This window comes from Maniola hyperantus, chromosome 21 (genome assembly GCF_902806685.2).
Source record: "Maniola hyperantus chromosome 21, iAphHyp1.2, whole genome shotgun sequence".
NCBI lineage: Eukaryota > Metazoa > Arthropoda > Insecta > Lepidoptera > Nymphalidae > Maniola > Maniola hyperantus.
In genome coordinates, this window is record NC_048556.1 from 11,365,599 (window position 1) to 11,386,255 (window position 20,657).

At 37.9% G+C, this 20,657-nt stretch overlaps 1 protein-coding gene across 1 annotated transcript in view; it reads right to left on the reverse strand.

The window, feature by feature from the left end:
• Positions 1-263: 263 nt before the first annotated feature.
• Positions 264-20,657, reverse strand: part of LOC117992181 (DNA ligase 1-like) — a 39,257-nt gene continuing 18,863 nt past the window's right edge. The window contains exon 3 of the mRNA XM_069505821.1: positions 264-735. Coding sequence (XP_069361922.1) covers positions 703-735 — 33 coding nt within the window. The 3' untranslated portion in view covers positions 264-702. The remainder of the gene's footprint in view (positions 736-20,657) is intronic.

Sequence of the window (20,657 nt, forward strand, 5' to 3'; positions counted from 1 at the left end):
TTTTTCTATTATACCTACTTATTATAAATGCGAAAGTATGTCTGCCTGTCTGCTAGCCTTTCACAGCCCAACCGTTCAACCGATTTTGACGAAATTTGGTACAGAGATAGCTTACACCCCGGTGAAGGACATAGGCTTTTTATGTCGAAAATCAAAGAGTTCCCACGGGACTTTTAAAAACCTAAATCCTCGCGGACGAAGTCGCGGGCATCAGCTAGTAAGGAATAAGGTGTAAATGAAAGATATTCATAAGAAAATTCGTATTTTCATTTTTATAGAAATTCTAAAATCAGTAAAAAAAATTGTTCAATCAACGAAGAAACATAATATGCTTACACATTCAAATTCCATTTTTAAGTCAAATGCTGACGTCTTCTTTTTGGTCAAGATTTTTAAAATCTATTTTTTATTTTTTGCGTCCTTCTCCTCTTTCGTAGGACATTCCTCCAAAAACACGCATTTCATAGTAGCTGTATCCCGCACAAAGGGCCTCCACTGTGCGGTATACTGCTTAAGCGAAGTTTAGATTAGCAACAAAACTTCCGCAAGTTTTGTACCTTGCTGGACTTGCCGCAAGTCAGTAATGTATGTACATGTACAATATTGCTCGTAGTGTAAACAGTTCTGCAAGTACTTGCGGAATAACTTGCAAGAAGTTCTTGCTAGTCTAAACCTCGTTTTAGAACTTAATTTTCTGACTTTTTAATTTTTCTTCTCCTCCTCTTTCTTTTCTACCTCTCTTTCCCTTCTACCTCTTTCCCTACTACATCTCTTTCCCTTCTACCTCTTTCCCTTCTACATCCATTTCCCTTTTACCTCTTTTGCTTCTACCTCTTTCCCTTCTTCCTCTTTATGATCTACTTCTTTCTCTTCTACCTCTTTCTGCTCAGTCTCTTTCTTAGGGCATTCCTCCAAAGGTACGCATTTATCACTAACAGTATCCCGCACAGTGGGGGGGTCGCAGTAGCACGCGGAGTAGTCGCAGACCTTTCCGCCAGTATTAGTCACCGGGTTGGGGTTGTCGCAGGTTGCTTCCGGTGTCACGTAACCACATGCGGTTGCGAACGCGTGGGTACCTTCCGGACATTCACGGGAACCTAGAATCAAAGATACCTAATTAATCGACTTCCAAAAAGGATGTGGTTCTCAATTCGTTCTGATTTTTTTGAGGGCTCTGGAGTCTGGAACGATTTGCAATTTTTTTGAATATTTACAATATTGAAACTATAAAAAAAATTATTAAAAAAACCGACTTCCAAAACCACTACAAAGTAAAAAATAACTTTTGTTTCTAGTTTCTAGATGTGTATGTATGTATGTTGAAGTCGGGCGAGCTACACGCTTTGATTTCTAGTTTTTTTTATGCATACGAGTACATACCTACACGTGTAGAAACTAGAAACAAAAGTTAGTTTTTACTTTGTAGTCGTTTTGGAAGTCGGTTATTTTTTATTTTTTTTATTTTAAGCTTTTTAGTTTTAGTAGTCATTGCTTGATAACTAAAATATCAATTCACCAGCAGAAATTCTCGAATCCCCACGGCTTAGGAGTTCAGTACCTTGCAACATCAGCGTTGAAGAGTTGGGATCCGAAGTTCAATAATGTAGTCTATGCTTGGCACCAAAAATAATATTCTTGGGACACCCTGTATAACGAAAAGGTGATAGACTTACTGACTGACTGATCTATCAACGCACAGCTCAAACTACTGGACGGATCGGGCTGAAATTAAGCAAGCAAGTTTCGAGCTGATGGTATATTTTTATTTCGGCTGACGTCAAAATGACGTCATTTCGATGTTAATGACTAATGAGACATGGTTCCAGCGCAATAGCAATTTACGGGATTTAAGGGTGGTAAGTATAAGAAAAAACAAATTCACCAGTTCAAAAGGAAGTAATAACTAATATATATTTATTACTAGCTGATGCCCGCGACTTCGTACGCGTGGATTTAGGTTTTTAAAATCCGGTGGGAACTTGTTGATTTCCCGGGATAAAAAGTAGCCTATGTCACTCTCCAGGTCTTTAACTATACCCATGAGAATAAAACCGGCCAAGTACGAGTTAGACTCGCGCACTGAGGGTTCCGTACTACAATCGTATTTTATCGACATTTTGCACGATAAATCAAAAATTATTATGCCCAAAAATAAATAAAAATCTGTTTTAGAATGTACAAGTAAAGCAAGTAGAAGGACAAACCAACAAACCAACACACTTTCGCATTTATAATAGGGGTACTGATTATTGACTTAAAAGCTTTAAAAATAACTTACATCTTCCAAGAATATAAATACAGCCTCTTGAATACGTTTTTGTTTCGGCCAAGGATAACCCGACCAGAGCGGCGAAACACAAAGCAATTAGCAACTTCATTATGACAGAGGTATATTTAATTTGTCCGTGTTGTACAACAGTGTTGTTTGTTGTCCCAAGATGGTCTGGTCATTTGGCCTTAAATATTTTGCCTTTATGATAAAATCAATGATGATGTCACCTGTCTATCCATACTTAATAAATAAAATTTCAGTGTCTGTCTGTAATTTCGAAATAACTACCTCATATTAAGCTCACATGGTTATATTTTGAACTGCCATCATTATGATCAACCCATCACCGGCTCACTACAGAGCACGGGTCTCCTCCCTTATTTTGTTACATATTTATATGACTGACCTGTTTGTACATATTAAACTAGATGATGCCCGCGACTTCATCCGCGTGGGTTTAAGTTTTTAAAAATCCAATGGGAACTCTTTGATTTTCCGGGATAAAAAGGAGCTTATGTCCTTCCCTGGTATGCAAGCTATCTCTGTACCAAATTTCGTCAAAATTAGTTGAACGGATGGGCCGTGAAAGGCTAGAAGATAGACAGACAGACAGACATACAGTCACATTTTTAATTTAATTTAATTTAAAACAACTTTATTGTTACTAAAATTACAGAGAGTAAGAATACAGGATACACTTAAAAAAACAAAGGGCGACCTTATCACTAAAGTGATCTCTTCCAGGCAACCCATACTTAAGAACTTATAGAACTGTAAGACGGGGAGTCGCAATGTAGTTATAAATATATATATATATATAAATAGATATATAGGCATACATAAACATACACTCTAATAGGTACATACTATACAATATAATGTTATATAGTATAATATAATATAATATAATGTAATATAATATAATATAATATATACATATATATATTGGAGGGTCGATATTGAAAGAGTTCTTACTGTATGTACACTCCGTGAAAAGAAACGTATGAGCTTTACTCTACGGAAGGTAGCCATCTTTATTTTAGTTGTCAGAGTTGGATTTTGACACGCACGCATTTTGTTGTTGTTCACAATTTTCTCTCGCATTAAATTAATTAAGTATCAGATTATAGCTTAGCTAATTATTATTCTTTGAGATAGGTAGGTAGTTTCTTAATCGTGATATTTAATTCGGTGATTGTGATATAGTTAGAACAGTAATTGTTCGATGCTAATGTACATTGTGTTAAATCGTAACATCTAGTGCCATCTGGGCGGCGGCTTAGCAGCGGGACCGGATGGTATACCGCCTTACCTGTTCAGAGATTGTCGATTCGTCCTGGCTGAGCCGTTATTATACATATACAATCAGTGTCTCGAGGCAGCGGTGTTTCCCGAAAGGTGGAAAGTGACTAGAGTCGTCCCGGTACCCAAAGGCGGGTCTGCAACTCAGGTAGAAGGGTACAGACCGGTGGCTGTGCTGTCAACTCCAGCAAAGGTGTTGGAATCAGCGTTGCATGAAAGTATTTACACCCAAGTAAGGTCGCAACTCTCTGACAATCAACACGGATTCAGACCAGCGAGAAGCACAACCAGCAACCTTCTCTGCTATATGTCTCAGATCGTTCCAGCAGTTGACAGTGGAAGGCAGGCAGATGCCGCATACTTTGATTTCCGGAAAGCCTTCGATTTGGTGGAAAATGACGTTCTGCTAAGAAAGTTGGCGGCGATTGGTTTCACTCCGCATTTACTTAAATTTTTTGCGAGTTACATGGGTGACAGGATGCAATATGTGGAATATGGGGGTTATAGATCAGAATCGTACTACACAAGGTCTGGGGTGAGTCAGGGCAGTAACCTAGGACCCCTGCAATTTATTTTGATGATTAACGACCTGCCACAAGTCGTCAAGGACGCTAAGTGTTTGTTGTTCGCGGACGATCTCAAGCTATCTCTGGATATACGCGACACGAGTGACTGTGTGAGGCTGCAACAGGATATAGACAGAGTAGTCAAATGGAGCAAGGACAACATTTTGGACTTTAATCACTCAAAATGTGCAGTGATCACCTTTTCTAAGGCGCACTCCCCTGTCCATTACGAGTATAAGGTTGACGGGGTGCCAATGCTTCGAGTATCCGAAGTTAGGGACTTAGGGGTTAATTTGAATAAGGAGCTTACGTTTCGTACGCATATTGTGAAATGCTGCAAGAAAGCTTATAGAAATTTAGGTTTCTTACTTCGTACCGTCGGTGGCTTTACCAACATGAACGCTGTGGTCGCACTGTATAATGCGTTAGTTAGGAGTCAGTTGGAAGGGAACGCAGTCATTTGGTCTCCGCATGAGACTAAATATAGACTCATGTTGGAGCGGGTGCAAAACAAATTTGCTAGGTTCCTCTACCTGAAGCTGTATGGGGTATACCCGTTCTACCCCTTAATGTATCCTACGTTATTTGTTTTAGGTATGGTCGGGTACAATGAGCTGAGAGTTAGGCGGGAACTAGCACTTGTTACATATATTTTTAAAGTAATAAGAGGGGCGCTGCATAGCCCGGATGTTTTAGGGCAAGTCAGGTTTCTAGTCCCGGATGGATACGTGGGTCGGAGACGCAGGCCGCCGCTGCTGTGGGTACCGGTGGGGCGCACCAGCCTGCTCAGCAAGGCGCCGCTGACGCGCGCGCTTCGCACCCTTAACGTCATAGCGGGGAAAACTGACCTGTTTTGTTGTGCTCTGAGTGAATTCACAAGAGTTGCATTGGGGACTATCTGCTACGATAGTGGGGGTTTAATATAAGTTTTTTTTAATTTTTAGTTTAATATATTAATTAGATTTAGATAATATTTAAGGCTTAATCTAGTGCATTAGGACCATTTCCTGTAATGCTAGATTTAAAGAGTTGAATAAATAAATAAAAATAAAATAAAAATAAATAAAATAAAATCTGGTGACTTTGTCTGCAAAGCACTATTAATAATGTTCGCGTAGTTGTTTGACGAATATGGAATACTAATTATTGGTGAATATTAGAGTAATTCGTGAGTTAACGTTTGGCTCAGTGGATAGATTATTATAAGGACATCCGTTAAGGTTATTTCTGCAGACGCTAGTGATTTAGAGTGTAATTGGAGATATACCGGCAGTTGAGATAATGATTAGTTTGAAGTGATAGTTTAGTGCGATAGTAACTTGAAGTTAACTTTGATAGTAGGTACCCGCTTAAGAATCGTATAACCCGGTTGGTAAAGAATCATTGATGACTCTCGTGTAATGTTGAAATGGATTAGACAATGAGTTGCCCATGAGATCGAATAGCTTACATTCTACCTGGTTTCTGTTGTGATCGCTTATTTGGGTGGATAGTAGTCGTGGCGCGTGTGGCGCACGATGCTATGGTGTTCTGTATGCAGATGTGCACAGAGTGGAGAAGGTAGAGCTATTGCGATATTCTGAATTAGTAATGAGAAGTCAATTATAAGATCTGGTTTAGATCGTAAGAGAGTCGATGCAATGATCCTTTTAAGAGCGTTCATGAAGTTGTGACTGATTACCTTGAGATGATTAGATAACGGAGTAGGTCGTGACTTGATTGAGAGGTTGCAATAGCAATTGCGCCCTAATCACACGGTGTAGTGTTTAGCTTAGGTTAGCTAGTTTAGAGTGAGGTGAGGGGTCGCTGTGAGGGGTGGTTGGAGGCGACCATAGGTAGGGTTAGGTTAGGGTGATCTGGTTGTGTTACGTTGATGGTTTCCATGTGTGATACGTTACTGAGAACTATTTGTAAAGAACATGGATTAAAGTACCTACTTATTAATTACTACCTTCTGATGTCGGCTAAAGATGAATAATAATTATCAGCCATCCTCCTGTTCTCCGACATCAGAAGTGGGATACACGATTTATGCCCACATTTTCGAAAATCATTGCAACACTAGCTTTGTTTAAAAAAAAAAAAAAAAAAGTTACAAGTTTTTTTTTTTTTTTTTTTTTTTTATTTGTGCAAGATATGTTTTCAATTTTAATACCCACACGTGGTCTTTCTTGAAAAGCTTGATTTACTTTTGTGTGTTTTGAATAAAAAGAGAAAGAAAAAAGGATTATTTTGTGTAGAGATGCGCTAAGGCGTGGTGAAAGTGGCCGTGATTTAATGGAGTTAAACTCAAACTCGAATCATTTATTCAAAATGGTTAAGTTTAGTTAATTTACAATTTTGACTGTCAGTTGTAGGAGTTATGTGGTATGGTGGTGATGGTGAATTGCGTAAGCTTGGAGCTAAGGCTACGAGGGTTCCAAACTACTTGGTTTCCTTACTAAATGGTTATAGCATTGGGAGTGTGATGTCCCAGCACGGTTGTCATCTAATTTAATAGCTAGTGGTCTGATGTTTTCAGCTGCTGAGATTGACTATCTAGCACTCTCAGATCATGATGCTACTTGGGCATTGGCAGTAAGGGTTGAAAAAAAAAAAAGTGCGATATAGGTCTGCATGGTCTTAATATGGGAGGGACTACAACGGGGATAATACGAAATAATTTTATTCATGAAATTTATCTTGTCCCTTACATTTTCGAATATTCGGAAAGCGTCGGCGAGGCATTTGATTCCTTTCATGATGTTGTATAACTTTTCTATGTGCTGTGTTTACCCTCTAACAAGGTGAAGATGGATAATTGTAATAATAAAACGGTATGGTTGACTGAAGGGATTTTTGGTATAATAGAGTCACGGAGTGACACTGAAGCTGGGCTAAGATGAGATGAGGACTGGCTCTGTAGAGGAGTGCGCTATTCGCCTATGCAGTGTATTTGCAGACATAGTGAATCAGTCGTTTGAATAAGGGGTTTTTCCTAGCAACTTAAAAATTTCTATAGTTACCATTCCTGTAGCCCGTGTTCAAAAAAAAAGGCGATTGATGTGGCACCGTCCTATAACATTGGTGCCAATATTAGCGGGAATGATTGGAAAGGTAATGGTGAAACGTCTCAAAAAAAAAATTCGATGCCAATGGTGTGCTCGTGGATGAACGATTTGGTTTTTGCAATGACAGCTCCACTGTCGAGGATTGTTTCTGTTTAAGTGGAATAGATAATGATAGCCTGAATGACAGGGTACCTATTGCTATTATTTTTCTGGATGTAACTAAGGCTTTTGACTTTGTGAATCATAAAATATTATTGGATAAATTAGATGGAGATGGTGTTGCAAGAAGAGCTTATGAATGGATAGAGTCGTATTTGAATGGACTGAAAATGTGCGCTGGGATTGCTAGAATGAAAAATAATACCAAAGGTTGTACGAATCTCCACTGGAATGTGATAAGCGGGGGGTACCTCAGAGTGTATGGTATGTGTGGTGTATTAGAATCCTTCCGTTTGAACTGACTTCAAAAACGGAGTAGGTTTTTAAATTCGCCGGAATATTTGTTTTCTTTTTGTAACTTGTATTGGTGACATTACGATAGCGACCATTGTTCGTTGTGTATTGTTTGCAGATGATAGAATAATGTTGAAGGAATGTAGGAATGGGAATTGAACGGCGCTTTGGAGGATAATTAATTGAATTAGTAATAATGACTTGGAAGTGCGCTTGAATAAAACTAAAATGATGCAGTTCATGGAGAGGGTTGATGAGTTAAAGTTTTTGGGAATAATTTGCGACAGGAACTCTAATTTGAGGGTGCACATTAGGTGTGTGTGCTGAATTGGACGAATTTGTGTATGCGTGGGGGGTCCTTCCACTGTGATGTATGAGCATAGAGGATATGGGCGTATTTATTAGGAGATTTCAAAAAATATTTCCAACGAGATTATGATGTAAAGATGAGTGGGTCGGTTGGATGCACGCACGAGCTATGCATTTCAGAATGTCACAGTGGTACATGCATGAAAAGCGTTTGCGCTATGGCTGTAAAAAATATGAACAATAAGCTGCCGATTGACCTCAAAAGGATGAGTTTGGATGTGTATAAGGAAGAGCTTAGTGAATTGCTTTTGGAAAAGTGCTATTGCGACGTTAAAGAATATTTGATTTATAAAAATGGGTTGTCTAAACGGCGAGGTGGCCATTTAGATGATAAACGGCGAGGTGGCTGTTTTGAAAAAAAAGGGGGTTGTCTAAAAGGCGAGGTGGCCATTTAGATGATAAACGGCGAGGTGGCTGTTTTGAAAAAAAAGGGGATTATCTAAAAGGCGAGGTGGCCATTTAGATGATAAACGGCGAGGTGGCTGTTTTGAAAAAAAGAGAGTTGTCTAAAAGGCGAGGTGGCCATTTAGATGATAAACGGCGAGGTGGCTGTTCCGATAATGGATGGACGGCGGCGTGGCCGTTTCAGCTGAGGGGAGTTAGCTTGGTGTATAGTGTGGTGGGTGTTTGGAACAGGTGATAGGATCAGTAGCGGGGTACTGCTGGAGTTCGGGTTTTATGAGACATAATTATGAGCGGTGAGTCTATTATGGCAAATGGTGCAGTGTGTTTTAGAAGTTGCTACTATGGATAAAGTTGGGCTATGCTTTAGTTGTGTCATGCTTGTTTTATTTGTAATGGTTGTGATATGCATGCTTTAGAATATGTGGTTTGTGTGCTTGTGCTGATTGTCAGGATGAACGAGCGGATGTTCTGACGTTTATAAAATGTTTGTGCTTGATACATACTAGCGCCCGAGGACGGTCGCATGTCAGAATGGCCGTATTGGAGGGTCGATATTGAAAGAGTTCTTACTGTATGTACACTCCGTGAAAAGAAACGTATGAGCTTTACTCTACGGAAGGTAGCCATCTTTATTTTAGTTGTCAGAGTTGGATTTTGACACGCACGCATTTTGTTGTTGTTCACAATTTTCTCTCGCATTAAATTAATTAAGTATCAGATTATAGCTTAGCTAATTATTATTCTTTGAGATAGGTAGGTAGTTTCTTAATCGTGATATTTAATTCGGTGATTGTGATATAGTTAGAACAGTAATTGTTCGATGCTAATGTACATTGTGTTAAATCGTAACATCTAGTGCCATCTGGTGACTTTGTCTGCAAAGCACTATTAATAATGTTCGCGTAGTTGTTTGACGAATATGGAATACTAATTATTGGTGAATATTAGAGTAATTCGTGAGTTAACGTTTGGCTCAGTGGATAGATTATTATAAGGACATCCGTTAAGGTTATTTCTGCAGACGCTAGTGATTTAGAGTGTAATTGGAGATATACCGGCAGTTGAGATAATGATTAGTTTGAAGTGATAGTTTAGTGCGATAGTAACTTGAAGTTAACTTTGATAGTAGGTACCCGCTTAAGAATCGTATAACCCGGTTGGTAAAGAATCATTGATGACTCTCGTGTAATGTTGAAATGGATTAGACAATGAGTTGCCCATGAGATCGAATAGCTTACATTCTACCTGGTTTCTGTTGTGATCGCTTATTTGGGTGGATAGTAGTCGTGGCGCGTGTGGCGCACGATGCTATGGTGTTCTGTATGCAGATGTGCACAGAGTGGAGAAGGTAGAGCTATTGCGATATTCTGAATTAGTAATGAGAAGTCAATTATAAGATCTGGTTTAGATCGTAAGAGAGTCGATGCAATGATCCTTTTAAGAGCGTTCATGAAGTTGTGACTGATTACCTTGAGATGATTAGATAACGGAGTAGGTCGTGACTTGATTGAGAGGTTGCAATAGCAATTGCGCCCTAATCACACGGTGTAGTGTTTAGCTTAGGTTAGCTAGTTTAGAGTGAGGTGAGGGGTCGCTGTGAGGGGTGGTTGGAGGCGACCATAGGTAGGGTTAGGTTAGGGTGATCTGGTTGTGTTACGTTGATGGTTTCCATGTGCGATACGTTACTGAGAACTATTTGTAAAGAACATGGATTAAAGTACCTACTTATTAATTACTACCTTCTGATGTCGGCTAAAGATGAATAATAATTATCAGCCATCCTCCTGTTCTCCGACATATATAAATAATATATAAAATCAATGTAATGTAATTACACAATAATACATAGCTAACTGTACATATTCTTATCGCAGAAAATCTACAGTGACAGATAGTGTTTCTTAACACGGTTTTTAAAGATCGCCAGCGATTTGGAGCGTCTTATTTCGACCGGAAGTGCATTCCACAGCGAAGCTGCTTTCACAGTGAATGATTCCGCGTAGCCATGCGATGCGTATTACATTTGGTCGCTTAAGCTTAAAGTCGTAACAGGAACGTAGGCCGCGATTACGTTCGAAGGAGCTAAAGAATTTAAACTGATCTTTAAGGTAGGGTGGTGACCAGGGATGGAAAAGTGTGGCAAATAGGATGGAAAGAACTGTTTGTATTTATAATATTAAGTACCTATGGATTTGTGCTTCTATAGATGCGCAACATAAACGAAGCGAAAATTAAGTGAAACGAAGGTCGAGTAGATGAAGCTGAAAGAAGGGGCGCGGGCGCAGCGAGTCTACTGGCGTAACCCATTTGGGATTGCTATATGAATAGCACATAATACAAAAGTTAAAACTGCGTGGAGCCGGAAGCCAAGATTTAAAACCGATATTATTCAGCCAATAACACTATATATACTTCATCATCATGACCAACCCATCACCGGCTCACTACAGAGAACGGGTCTCCTCTCAGAGTGAGAAGGGTTTTGGCCATAGTCTACCACGCTGGCCATGTGCGGATTGGTAGACCTCACACACCTTTGAAAACACTATGGAGAACTCTCAGGCATGCAGGTTTCCTCACGATGTTTTCCTTCACCGTTAAAGCGAGTGATATTTAATTAATTAAAACGCACATAACTCCGAAAAGTTAGAGGTGCGTGCCCGGGATCGAACCCCCGACCTACGATGATTAGAAGGCGGACGTCCTAACCACTAGGCTACCACTACTCATACTCATATTTTGACGAGACTTTCTCAGACGGGTAGAAGATTAACCATAATATGCTACTTTCAAAAATGGAAGAGTTGTGTTTTTCTACCTTATACTCCAAAATTTCCGAGATTTCTGAACCGATCTGCGTAATTTTTTTTTCATCGATAGAGAGACTTTGTGACATTGTTCCATAAAAAATTTGGATTCCAGTTCCTCAATTCTGATGCTGTACGGGACCTGACCACCAAAACTGATAGGATTTGAAACTGCCGGTTATAAATAGATATTGGAGAAATCTACCAAGTAACGATTTTTTGAACTCGAGGGCCCAATTTCCCAGTCCTGGCCCCTGATGCAGAAAGGAATTGCATTCCTAAATCGTGGTGATCCCACGGGATTTTTAAAGAATCATACGTTCAAAATATGTTCTTACGAAATTATTGGTACTGGGGTAGGTTGCATCCCGGGAACGGGCTACTACGGATACTTTTGTCTTGGAAAATCAAAAGTTCCCACGGGATTTTTAGGGTTCCGTACCTCAAAAGGAAAAACGGAACCCTTATAGGATCACTTTGTTGTTCGTCTGTCTGTCTGTCCGTCTGTCTGTCAAGAAACCTACAGGGTACTTCCCGTTGACCTAGAATTATGAAAGGCAGGAAGGTGTCTTATAGCTGGCATTAAGGGAAAAATCTGAAAACCGTGAATTTGTGGTTACATCACACAAAAAACAAATTTGTGGTCATAAACTAATAATTAGTATTTTCAATTTTCGAAGTAAGATTACTATATACAAGTGGGGTATCATATAAAAGAGCTTCACCTGTGCATTCTAAAACTGATTTTTATTTACTTTTACGCATCATAGTTTTTTAATTATCATGCAAAATGTCGAAAAAATACGACTGAAATACGGAACCCTCGTTGCGCGAGCCTGACTCGCACTTAGCCGGTTTTTTTTTTATATTACATTAGTAAGAAGAGGATGCGAATAATCTAAAATTTAGGTGTGCTCCTTAGAATAACAATGTGCTCAGAATCAGTATCATGACAGTTAACTAAAATAACATATCTAAATATATTGTTATCCCTCTCATAATGCTCTATACCGAACAGGATAACAATAGATGTAGGCCTGTCAATTTATCCTAGAGATTGTGTCAATCTACGTAACATTCTATAATTTTACCTGTCAATTTAGCTTAGAGATTGTGTCAATCTACGTAACATTCTATAATTTTACCTGTCAATTTAGCTTAGAGATTGTGTCAATCTACGTAACATTCTATAATTAGACCTGTCAATTTAGCTTAGAGATTGTGTCAATCTACGTAACATTCTATAATTAGACCTGTCAATTTTGCTCAGAGATTGTGTCAATCTAGGTAACATTCTATAATTAGACCTGTCAATTTAGCTCAGAGATTGTGTCAATATACGTAACATTCTATAATTAGACCTGTCAATTTAGCCTAGAGATTGTGTCAATCTACGTAACATTAGAATCGTGGATTACAAAAAACACACCCCTATAATTTTATTTATTTAGGAATATTCTTCATTAAGCTGTCACGCAAAGGCGGCGCGCGCCGTGACGGGTTGACGTTTGACATGTCCCGAAATAATAATATCATCAAAGGGTTATTTCTTTATTCTTTTATTTGGCACATTACTAGAGTGAACGATCTTTTTTTATAATTTCCAAACTGGTCTGGTCTGGTGGGAGGCTTCGCCTGTGGCTAGTTACCACCCTAACGGTAAAGCTATGCCACCAAGCGATTTAGCGATCCAGTATGATGCCTTGCAGAAACCAAACGGGCATTGGTTTAATAAAAACTGCCATACCCTTTCCAGGTTAGCCCGCTTCCATCTTAGATTGCATCATCAGTCATCACTTACCACCAGGTGAGATTGCAGTCAATGGCTAACTTGTATCTGAATAAAAAAAATAAAAAAATACTCCATACTGATATTATTGCGAAAGTGTGCCTGTCTGTCTGCTAGCGTTTCACGGCCCAACCTGTGGCCCAACATTCGATTTTGATGGTGGTACAGAGCTAGCTTACTTTCCGGGGAAGGACATAGGCTACTTTTTATCCCGGAAAATCAAAGGGTTCCCACGGGATTTTAAAAAAACCTAAATCTCCGCGGACATCATATTGTTATAAAGAAAGGCATAAATAAGTAATTAATAGAGAGAAAAATCCAATTCATTTTTAATTAGATTCACAAACTCAAAAATTCCTAGAATTATTTAAACTTTTCACATTATACAAAAAAAACCTTGGTTTTCATTTAAACCAAGGTTTTTTCATTTTAAGTTTTTAATTTTTTTTAATTTTTCCTCTCCTCCTCTTTCTTAGGGCAATCCTCCAAACGCACGCATTTTGTTAGTAGTAGTATCCCGCTCATTGTCACAGTAGCATGCTGTGAAGTCACAGCAGCATGCTGTGAAGTCACAGATATGGCCTCTTCGGGTAACGGGTACCGGGTTGGGGTTGTAGCTTACTTACCGGGGAAGGACATATGCTACTTTTAATCCCGGAGAATCAAAGAGTTTTTAAAAAACCGAAATCACCGCGGACATCGTCTGCTATTGTTAAAGGTTATAAGGAAAGGTGTAAATAAGTAATTACTTAATCGAAAGAAAAATCAATTCGTTTTACTTAAATTTAGTACTTAAACTTTTAATTTACAAAAAACCATGGTTTTCATTTATATCATTTTTTTTAAATAACACACTTATTAATTTTTTGTCTCCTCCTCTTTCTTAGGGCAATCCTCCAAACGCACGCATTTGTTAGTAGTAGTATCCCGCACATTGTCGCAGTAGCACGCGGTGAAGTCACAGATATTGCCTCTGGTGTCGGGTACCGGGTTGGGGTTGTAGCTTACTTACCGGGGAAGGACATAGGCTACTTTTAATCCCGGAGAATCAAAGAGTTATTAAAAAACCGAAATCACAGCGGACATCGTCTGCTATTGTTATAAAGAAAAGTGTAAATAAGTAATTTCTTAATCGAAAGAAAAATCAATTCGTTTTTAATCAAATTTAGTACTTAAACTTTTAATTTACAAAAACCTTGGTTTTCATTTAAATCATGTTTTTTATTATTAATTTTTTGTCTCCTCCTCTTTCTTAGGGCAATCCTCCAAACGCACGCATGTGTTAGTAGTAGTATCCCGCACATTGTCGCAGTAGCACGCGGTGAAGTCACAGATATTGCCTCGACTGGTGTCGGGTACCGGGTTGGGGTTGTCGCAGGTTGCTTCCGGTGTTATGGGACCACATCCGTTTGCGTAGGCATGGGTACCTTCCGCACATGGACGCTGGCCTGGAAGGAGAAATAATATATTTAAATAACATGGAAAAAACCGGCCAAGTCGTATTTTTTGTCATTTTGCACGATAATTCAAAAACTATGATGCATAAAAAAATCTGTTTTAGAATGCACAACATTTCATATGATACCCCCCTTGATATAGTTATCTAACTTCAAAAATTGAAAATACTAATTATTAGTTCATGACCACAATTAATATTTTTTTGTGTAGGTACATGATGTACCCACAAATTCACGGTTTTCAGATTTTTCCCCGAATGTCAGCTATAAGATCTACCTACCTGTCAAATTTCATGATTTTAGGTCAACGGGAAGTACCCTGTTGGTTTCTTGACAGGCAGACAGACAGACAGACAGACGGACCGACGGTCGGACGGACGGAAGGACAGACAGACAGACAACAAAGTGATCCTGTAAGGGTTCCGTTTTCCTTTCGAGGTATGGAACCCTACAAAGATAGAAAGAAAACACGTTTCCAGAAACAGAACTCCGAGGTCAGAGGTGCGCGCCCGGAATCGAACCCTGGACCTCCCAGCTGAAGTCTTAATCACTAGGCTATCGTCGGGTCAACTAGTAGCTATGACAAAAACCGGCCAAGTGCGAGTCAGGCTCGCGCAATGAGGGTTCCGTACTACAGTCGTATTTTTCGACATTTTGCACGATAATTTTTTGTTATTATGATGATGATGATGACGATGATCCACGCGGACGAAGTCGCGGGCATCAGCTAGTAGGTAATAATTGAGCTCGAACCATATCCCATAACCTATAATTTATTATTCATAATTTATCACTATTCTCGTATTCTATTGTATTAGGCCTAAATTCAGGGAATATTGTATAGAATGTGAATTGTATGTGAATTACTTACTGCCTGGTGAATTTACTATTCTCGAATAATTATGACCGACAAAACAGAATTTTAGACGATTGTATATAGATAGACTAGTTTATGCCCGCGACTTCGTCTGCGTGGACTACACCAATTTCAAACCCTTTACAGGGAGTAAGTAGTTTATCATGACTAACATTCCCCTTTCCCCACCTTGCTTGTGCTAGGAGTAGGTACGACCAGTGGCGTGCAGCTCATAAACGCACTGCTTACCCTCATTATAATAAATCAATGCTTAATTTTCAATATAACCTGCCGTAAAATAAGTTCATACCTAAATGCATACCTTGGCTTAAACTCCTGTGCACGCCACTGGGTACGACAATAGTGCAACGGGCGGGGTTTGAACCGGCGACCTTTCGGTTTTCAGTCCGCTCCTTTACCGTTGAGCTATCAAGGCTCTGAATTACAGTTTTTGATTGTCGGTTGTTGGATTTGTTAGATACAGTGGTGATAATTTTAAGCCAACTTAAAACTAAAGCTACGAGGGTTCCAAACGCGTACAATATCTCAAATTATTGCAAACGCACCTAGGCAAGTGCGTCCCATCTTAGGCCACATCATCACTTCCCATTAGGTGTGATTGTGGTCAAGCGTGCACCTATAATTACTAACATTAATACTAATAATTATAAGTACTAATATTAATAATTACTAACAATTAGGTTTAAGTTTCGTGTAATTACTAACACCAATATGATCCTTGTTGGTCGAAATAAAAACATTTTATTTTATTTATTTATTTATTTATAATTAATTAAAAAAAAAAAAAGATTGCCAGTAGGTACCTAACATACTACACGAGGAAGATAACCAAGATAATATAATAAATATGTCATTTACACCAAAATATTTACGAAACTTTGATTTTTTAAATATTGAGTACAAACTTATCTTATAAGCAAGTGGCCTTTTCAACTTGTGCCTATCACTATGTGATAAAGTTATTTTTACATGTAAAAACATTGTAATATTCTAATTATTTCAAAGGAATATTTTTGTATAGATAACTAGCTGCCCTGGCGAACTTCGTTCCGCCTAACAGTCGATTCAAATTTTTTAAATTTTTCTCTCCGTAAGAACCATCCTCGTACTTCAAGGAATGTTATAAAAAAAGAATTAGCGAAATCGGTTCAGCGGTTCTCGAGATTTGCGATGAGCAACACATTTAGTGATTCATTTTTAGGGTTCCGTTGTAAACAAGGAACCCTTATGGTTTCGCCATGTCCGTTCTGTCTGTCCGTCCGTCCTCGGTTAATCTCAGAGACTATTAGTGCTAGAAATCTGTAATTTGGCATGGGTATAAATATTAATCACGCCGACAAAGTGGTGAAATAAAATTTGGATAAATATTTTTTTTAGGGTAGCTCCCCTACATGTAAAGTGGGAATGAACTTTTTTTTTCTCGTCTACCCCATAGTGTGGGGTATCGTTGAATAGGTCTTTTAAAAATACTGTGGGTCTGGGAACATCATTTTTTGATTACTTGATCCGTTTGTAAAATATGAGGTTTTAAAGTGTTAATTTTTATTAGAGTCAAGTGTCCTCCCCCCCTGTATCAGCCAATCTAACTATATAAAAGCGAAATACCACTCATTCACTGACTGACTGACTGACTAATCACGAAATCTCAGGAACTATAAAGCTTACAAACTTGAAATTTGGAAGGTAGGTTCTTTCTAGGACGTAGGTACGAAACGGAACGGGCTAAGAAACGGTTTTGAAAAATTCCTTCCCTAAGGGTGTGAAAGGGGTGTCTAAGGTTGTATGAAAGTCCTATGTTTTTGAAGTTAGAGACGTGACAATCGACATTTAGTTTATTAGCTGTAAATAATAAAAATCTGTATAAGTCAATTTGGGAAATTCCCCCTTAAGAGTGGTGAAATAGGAGGGAAAGTTTTTATAGAAAAGTTTTAACTATTGTTATTTTTACTTGAAATTGGAAACGTAGGTCCTTTCTAGGGGGTAGGTATCAGATAAGAAAGGATCTAACTAAATTATCCCCCTAAGGGGGTGAAATGGGGGTTGAAATGTTATATGAAAATCTTATGTTTTTGAAGTTAGAGATATGATATGAAAATTGGCATTTAGGTATGCTGGACCAGGTAAGTGAGGCCTTTTGCAGCGGGAAAATTTCAGATCTCATGAGAAACCAGAAAATTCACGCGGACGAAGTCGCGGGCAACTGCTAGTAGAAGATAGAATAATGTGATTACAATATTTTTTGTGGTTATCGTCACGTGGATTGAAATTGTATTGTATTTCACTAAGAAAACACCTTGGTGGATGATGATGATGATGATGATGATGATGATGATGATGATGATGAAGTGTAATTTTGGTATAAAAGTAGCAATAATGCCTATTTTATTTCTACTTCTAAGGAAATGTTTTGACAAAATTATAATCGCCTCAAATAAAACCGGCCAAAAGAAGCAGGCAAAACACACTCCGATTATTATTTACTCGTACCTACATTAATTAGCATATCGGTGACGCGACCTTAAAAATTTTAGTCATTCCAAAATCGCACAACGCGCCTTAAGAAATTTTCACTTCAAAATTAGAAAGAAGGAAAAAAAACATTTATTATTGAAAGTTTTTTTAAAGTTAAGGAAAATATAAAGTCAACTCTTTTCTTAATATTTACATAACAAACTTTCGAGCATTTCAGCAATGAAAGTGTATAGTTAGTGGATCTCTCAAATTGATATAGTTTTAGTTTTAATTATGTAGTTTGATTTTAATTTAGTTTGTAACGATGGGGCTGGCATATACATTATCTGTAAAAGCCCCTTACAAAATGTCAGATTAAAAAAAAAAGTACTTACATCTCCCATTGACATAGATACAGCCCCTTGGATAAGGTATTCTATCGGCCAAGGATAACCCGACCAAAGCGACGAAACACAAAGCAATCAGCAACTTCATTATGACAGAGGTATATATTTAATTTGTCCGCGTTATACAAAAGTGTTGTGTGATGTCCGAAGATGTAATGGTCATTTGGCCTTAAATATGCTCTTTAAGTTATGATGACGTCATTTTTAGGGTTCCGTACCTCAAAAGGAAAAACGGAACCCTTATAGGATCACTTTGTTGTCTGTCTGTCTGTCTGTCTGCCTGTCGGTCTGTCAAGAAACCTACAGGGTACTTCCCGTTGAACTAGAATCATGAAATTTGGCAGGTAGGTAGATCTTATAGCTGACATTAGGGGAAAAATCTGAAAACCGTGATTTTGTGGTTACATCACACAAAATCAATTAAATTGTGGGCATGAACTAATAATTAGTATTTACAATTTTCGAAGTAAGATAACTATATCAAGTGGTACTATGATAATATGAAAGGTCTTCATTTGTGGATTCTAAAAAATACGACTGTAGTACGGAAACCTCGTTGCGCGAGCCTGACTCGCACTTGGCCGGTTTTTTAATATCAGTACCTATTATATGTATTTAAAATTTAAGCTAGACACAAACCTAGCGGAATTGCGCCGAGGAAATCCACGCAAGAAATTCCGCAATGATTCCATGTTACTTACTGATAACGGCCGAAATCCATATCTCCTAATCCTAATTCCTAATGAGTACCTCAGTACCTACCCTTATTATTTTTTTTATTTTTTTTTTAGTTTTAGTTTCTTTGTTTTTTGTCATGTTATGTATTATTTTTTGTGTGCAATAAAGTATTTCTATCTATCTTTCTATCTTATTATAAATTCGAAAGTGTGTTAGTTTGTTGGTTTGTTGGTTTGTTGGTTTATTGGTTTGTTGGTTTGTTGGTTTGTCCTTCAATCACGTCGCAAGGGTGCAATGGATTGACGTGATTTTTCGCGGGCATGAGCTAGTAATATTATAAACTAGCTGATGCCCGCGACTTCGTCTGCGTGGAATTAGGCTTATAAAAATCCCGTGGGAACTCTTTGATTTTCCGGGATAAAAGGTAGCCTATGTCACTCTCCAGGTATTTATCTATACCCATGCAAAAAATCACGTCAATCCGTTGCACCCTTGCTACGTGATTGGAGGACAAACCAACAAAACAACAAACCAATAAACCAACAAACCAACAAACAAACACACTTTCGCATTTATAATAAGGGTACTGATGTTACGATGTGGATGTTTGGATGTTTGTTACTCAATCACGCAAAAACGGCTCAACGGATTTGGATGAAATTTGGAATGGAGATTGATTATACCCTGGAATAACACATAGGTTACTTTTTATTCCGAAAAATCAAAGAGTTCCCGAGGGATTTTGAAAAATGTAAATCCACGCGGACGAAGTCGCGGGCATCATCTAGTTTTATAATACATTATATCAAAATGTGTAATTTAAAGATATTCCTAAGAGTTTTTTTATTCAATTTATTGTTTTTTTTTCTTTTACACACAATAAAACAATTCTTTGGTACATTTTCAACTAACACAAACAAATGTTTTTCATTCAAATTAAAATTTTTCATAATTAATTTTGATAAGTAAACTTTTGTTTCTCTTCTCCTCTTTCTTAGGGCAATTTTCCAAGCGCACGCATTTGTTAGTAGCAGTATCACGCACAGTGGGGGGGTCGCAGTAGCAAGCTGAGCTATCGCAGGTCAGCTCAGTATCAGGTACCGGATTGGGGTTGTCACAGGTTGCTTCCGGTGTCAGGTGATAACACAGAATTTTGTACTCCTCGTGAGTACCCTCCTCACAATCACGGATGCCTGTAATCAAAGATATTATTATAATTATTCACTAGCTTTGTCAGTTGAAGTGGCATAGTTCGAACAAGTAATTTAAAAAAAAATCAAAAGCCCTGACTGTGGTTTTCACTGTATCTTTTTCAGATCGCACATTAGGACTATGCCGTTACATAAGGATATTTTAAGTTATTAACAATAATTAATTTGGACTTCTATTATGTTGACATTTTATTCATTACTAATATTTTGTTTTGATTGTATGATGTCTATGTATAACTTGTATTTTAATTCCTAGTTTTTTTATGTTTTTAATTTAAGGAAATAATATTCAAACACCAGTTACGGTAAAATGTATAAGGCTCATCAGACATTGTTTCAACCTATTGTACCTGCATTTTATTGAATAAATAATTCATTCATTCATTCATTCATAAAGCGTATAAAATCCGCCACTTTGATTTTTTAAGAATTTTATGTACATAAAGATACAAGATAACAGAACTTTTGTTGAAAACTTTCTTGGATGACTTTTTTAACTAAACAGACCTAATAACTAACTGTAGTAATTAATCTACAAACTATGATATTATACTTAATTTTTT